General features: G+C 35.2%; 1 protein-coding gene across 1 annotated transcript in view; it reads right to left on the reverse strand.

The window, feature by feature from the left end:
- LOC106867858 (adhesion G-protein coupled receptor D2) overlaps window positions 1-4,321 on the reverse strand; it is a 52,607-nt gene that overhangs the window by 14,659 nt on the left and 33,627 nt on the right. Inside the window, exon 4 of the mRNA XM_014912899.2 lies at window positions 3,028-3,127. Coding sequence (XP_014768385.1) covers window positions 3,028-3,127 — 100 coding nt within the window. The remainder of the gene's footprint in view (window positions 1-3,027; window positions 3,128-4,321) is intronic.

Genomic DNA, 4,321 nt, shown 5'->3' on the forward strand with positions numbered 1-4,321 from the left:
TATATATATATATATATATATATATATATATATATGTACATATATATATCTTTCTATATATATTATATATATATATATATATATATATATATATTGTATCGGTGTATGATTTTACGTAAATTGATTATGAAGAACAAAAGGCCTTGAAAAAAAATAATAATCCGATTTAATCGAATTATGAATAAAGCCTTCTGCAAAAAGCTGTTGAAAACGTCCGATGAAAGTGTCAATCTTAATTTGCTTACACTCTATAAAGATGTAAAGAGGTACATGATGAAAGCTGAACTGTCGGGTGGGCCGTTGCGGGTATTTTGTGTAAAAATAGATTTCAGATTTTCTTTAAATCGATTTTCCACCCTCTGGTATTTTGGGTGTTAGTAATATCAGTTTTGATTAATACAATAAGTTTTGAGCATAAGAGGATTAAAGAAGTAATTCGTGTTTTGAGGGTTAGTTAGAATTTATCTCTTTTGTTACTTTTTTTAAAATTTAAAATTATTAATGATTATCATGTCTTCCATAATGATAAGGCTTTTACAATGATGAGAAAAGGGAAGTAGAATTTAGATTGTGTGATGTTCAAGCATTAGTTTTAAAAGAGAAAAATGTACTTCGTTTGTTAGGCAGAGCAGTGGCGATTGTTGTAAAGAAGCAAGCAAATCAACTTCATCGACCTCAGCACTCAGCTGGTACTTATTTTATCAACCCCGAAAAATGAAAGACAAAGTCCACCTCAGCGGAATTTGAACTCAGAACGTAAAGGTAAAAGCATTTTGTCCGGTACGATAACGATTTTGCCAGCGCCTCGCCTTATTTAGTTTGGTAATAATACCTTTCTACTATTTGCGCAAAGCCTGAAATTTCGGGAGAGGCAACTAGTTAATTACATTGACATCAACACTCACTTTATCAACTCCGAAAGAATAAAAGATAGAGTTGACCTTTCAGAATTTGAACTCAGAACATAAAAACGGGTGAAATGTCGCTAACCATTTTGCCTGGTGCAGTAACGATTTTGCCAGCTTGCTGCCTTATTTAGACTGGTAATAATACCTTTCAAATGTTGTTACTTGTTATTAGATTACAAGACATTTTGAATCATCGTCGCCACCATAGTTCAATACTAGAATTATTCCCAATTACTCAGTAAATGGCCCAAAGTATATATTTTCCGCAATAAAAATGGTTAAAGACTTGTGACGAGTTTTGTGTCTTCATCAAAATTTATTCCCATATCAATAATAACAGAAACAAAATGTTACCATTATTATAAGGTATACACTGTACACAGTTCCATCTCCTATAAATTTGTTGCCCTGTCCATTAATAAGAACCGGTTCTGCCTATTGTAAATTCAAATTTTATAGTAAAATCTCTTTAAATAAACGTACGAGGTGCTGAAAGAGCCACAACAGACGAGAACGTTGCAACATCACTGGTGTAAACTGTATCAACCTTTACTTTTCCTTCGGATATCATTGACGTGCGGAAAGGAGACTTTTATGCCTGGATATTTGCTCGTCTTCCAATGGGAGGGGAAACAGAGAGAGGTGTGTGGGGAGAGAGAGAGGGGGGGGAGAAGAAGAAGAAGAAGAAACTATGTCCAGGCCAGCGTCAAAGAGAACTTTCCAGATGCAGATCCTTAGTTTCACGAGACATACGAAACCTCTGGATAAGATACCCTTAAAAGACAAAATAATCTCGGATGGAATGCTTTTGGTCACAAGGGTGCACGATTAGGGTTGACGCGAGGCTAAAGCACCAAATTTCTAACCAAAAAAAAAAAAAAAAAAAAGAAAAAAAATCGGTACAATCGTTTATGTTTGTTAATTTAAGAATTTAAGAATTTGCCAGCAAAATCTTATAAAATGACAATATTCTAAAAGATGTACATGTTCATATGTTACATATGAAAATAAAGATTGTTCCAAACGGTAAAAAAAAAATCTTCATATTCTGATATATGATATCTTTCTTCAGAGAAATAAATTACGTAACGTTCATGACTCGTCCATGACATTAGCTTCTTACGACAAATGAAATGTTTATGACAAATCTAATGAATCGAAACCAGTTTGGTCCACAAGAAACTTAGCTCTACATACAGGATATAAATAATCTGTAGCAGATCGCCTCCCGGATTTGATCTTACAGCATCTCTGAATTTTAATCTGCGTTTGATTAATATTACCATACTTAGTAATAAAACACCCACGCGTCTAGCTAGCATGCCTGCTAACATATATTACAACCAATGACATTTCGACAAACATCAAAGAAACCGTTTTAGCTTCTATGCGAAAATAAGAAAAGTGCATTCTAAAAGTTTATATAGAGATTTTTAGAGATTATATAAACACATGATTTAAGCTCCAGCTAGAGATCATCATAGTTGCGGTTGAAGACCATATCAGTATGGTCCATGCTATAAGATATCTTACGAATGCTAAATTTATATTCATTTTACTAAGAAGACAACAGTATAGGAGCAACTTGTAAACAGAAACAGTCTGTATGATACCAAGTGTTTCGTTAGCTTCCACTGCTGAGTTTCAGTGCTTCTGAAGACTCAAAGAAGATAATTGAAGTAACATTGTTGTTTATAATATTTACTTTCGAATCATTATCAAAATACTAAGATCACACTGGTGTCACTCTGGTGTCATCCTGGTGTCACCCAGATGTCTCACGGTGTTGCCCTAGGGTCATTTGTACTACGAAACTAATCAGCGAGCTGGCAGAAACGTTAGCACGCGGAGTGAAATGCTTAGCGGTATTTCTTCTGCCGTTACGTTCTGAGTTCAAATTCCACCGAGGTCGACTTTGCCTTTCATCCTTTCGGGGTCGATAAATTAAGTACCAGTTACGCACTGGGGTCTATCTAATCGACTTAATCCCTTCATCTGTCCTTGTTTGTCCCCTCTATGTTTAGCCCCTTGTGGGCAATAAAGAAATAAGAAATTAATCATCATTATTATAACAATTCTGTGAGGTCTTAACTGATCAAACGATACTAGTCTTACTTACCTTGTCTGGGTATGTATTTTCTAAACCCATCAAACCGGCTTGCGCCGTTGTCACTATGGTTGCTAAATTACCAGAAATGAAAAAATTGTCAGAACCCAAACTGGAAAAGAGAACGGAAAAAAATTCTTCATTCAATATTTTCAGTTTAATTTTATAAGTATTCCATTAAAATTAATGGCACATATAACACGTATGCATATGATACATATATAATACAAAACCACATTAAAATACAAAACCAAAACCGAAGAAAACACAAACACGAGTGAAGAAAGAAAAAGAAAAAAGAAAAGAAGAAAATGAGGAAGGAAGAAAAATGTTTCTGTATTTTAAACATATTTGTTAAATATTTTAAATATGCTAGGTATTTTCTCGGTGATTTAAAATAACAAATTTAGACACTTGATTCAGAAAAATGAAGGTGTGGTAAGAAGGTTTCTTCCCAACCACATGGTTCTGGGTTCAGTCCCATTGCGTGGCACCTTGGGCAAGTGTCTTCTACTATAGCCTCAGGCTGACCAAAGCCTTGTAAGTGGATTTGGTAGACAAAAGCAGAAAGAAACCCGTCGTGTATATATATATGTAGTGGATCTTGCATGCATGAAGTGGATTCGATCCACCATAGCCAAATTTAAATTAACACTGCAACAGAACTTTTCCCACGGTGGAACAATGGTTTTTCTCTGACAGCAGTTTTACATTTTCCAGATGCCTTTAGCTTGGCCGAAATAATGTCTTCACCACTTGATCCTTTCTAAACTCTTCTACTCCACCAAAAGCTAGAATAGAGACAAGACCACCAACTAAATCTATTGTTCTCAATGATATATCTATCCTTCTGGATAGTTATAAAAGCATAAACCCCAAGCAAAAAGTCAGTTTAGTCACCAGTCGGTGACGACTCAACGAGTTCAGTCACATGGTGACGACTCAACGAGAATGAAGTGTGGCTGACCAGCTAGAACCTTGGTCAGAGGGAGAAATGAAGTTTACTGTCAGCAACTGTGAGACAACGTCCCACACCCTACAACTCACATTAGCTCTAATTCTGTTCTCTTACAACATCATTCTATCTCTCTTTGTAATTACTACTAAACAATGAAGAGGACACAAGCACAAACTTTACTTCGCATGCTTTTGGATCTATCATAATCTCCCCGGCGAGGCAAGGTATTGTAATGTAACGGTAAATAAATACTTTCTTAAAACTCCATCCTACAACATGCCGTTATAACAACAAATTATTATCGTCACAACTGCTGACTTCGACATCATCATAATATTGTTTACAAAT

This window comes from Octopus bimaculoides, chromosome 5 (assembly GCF_001194135.2).
Source record: "Octopus bimaculoides isolate UCB-OBI-ISO-001 chromosome 5, ASM119413v2, whole genome shotgun sequence".
NCBI classification, from domain to species: domain Eukaryota; kingdom Metazoa; phylum Mollusca; class Cephalopoda; order Octopoda; family Octopodidae; genus Octopus; species Octopus bimaculoides.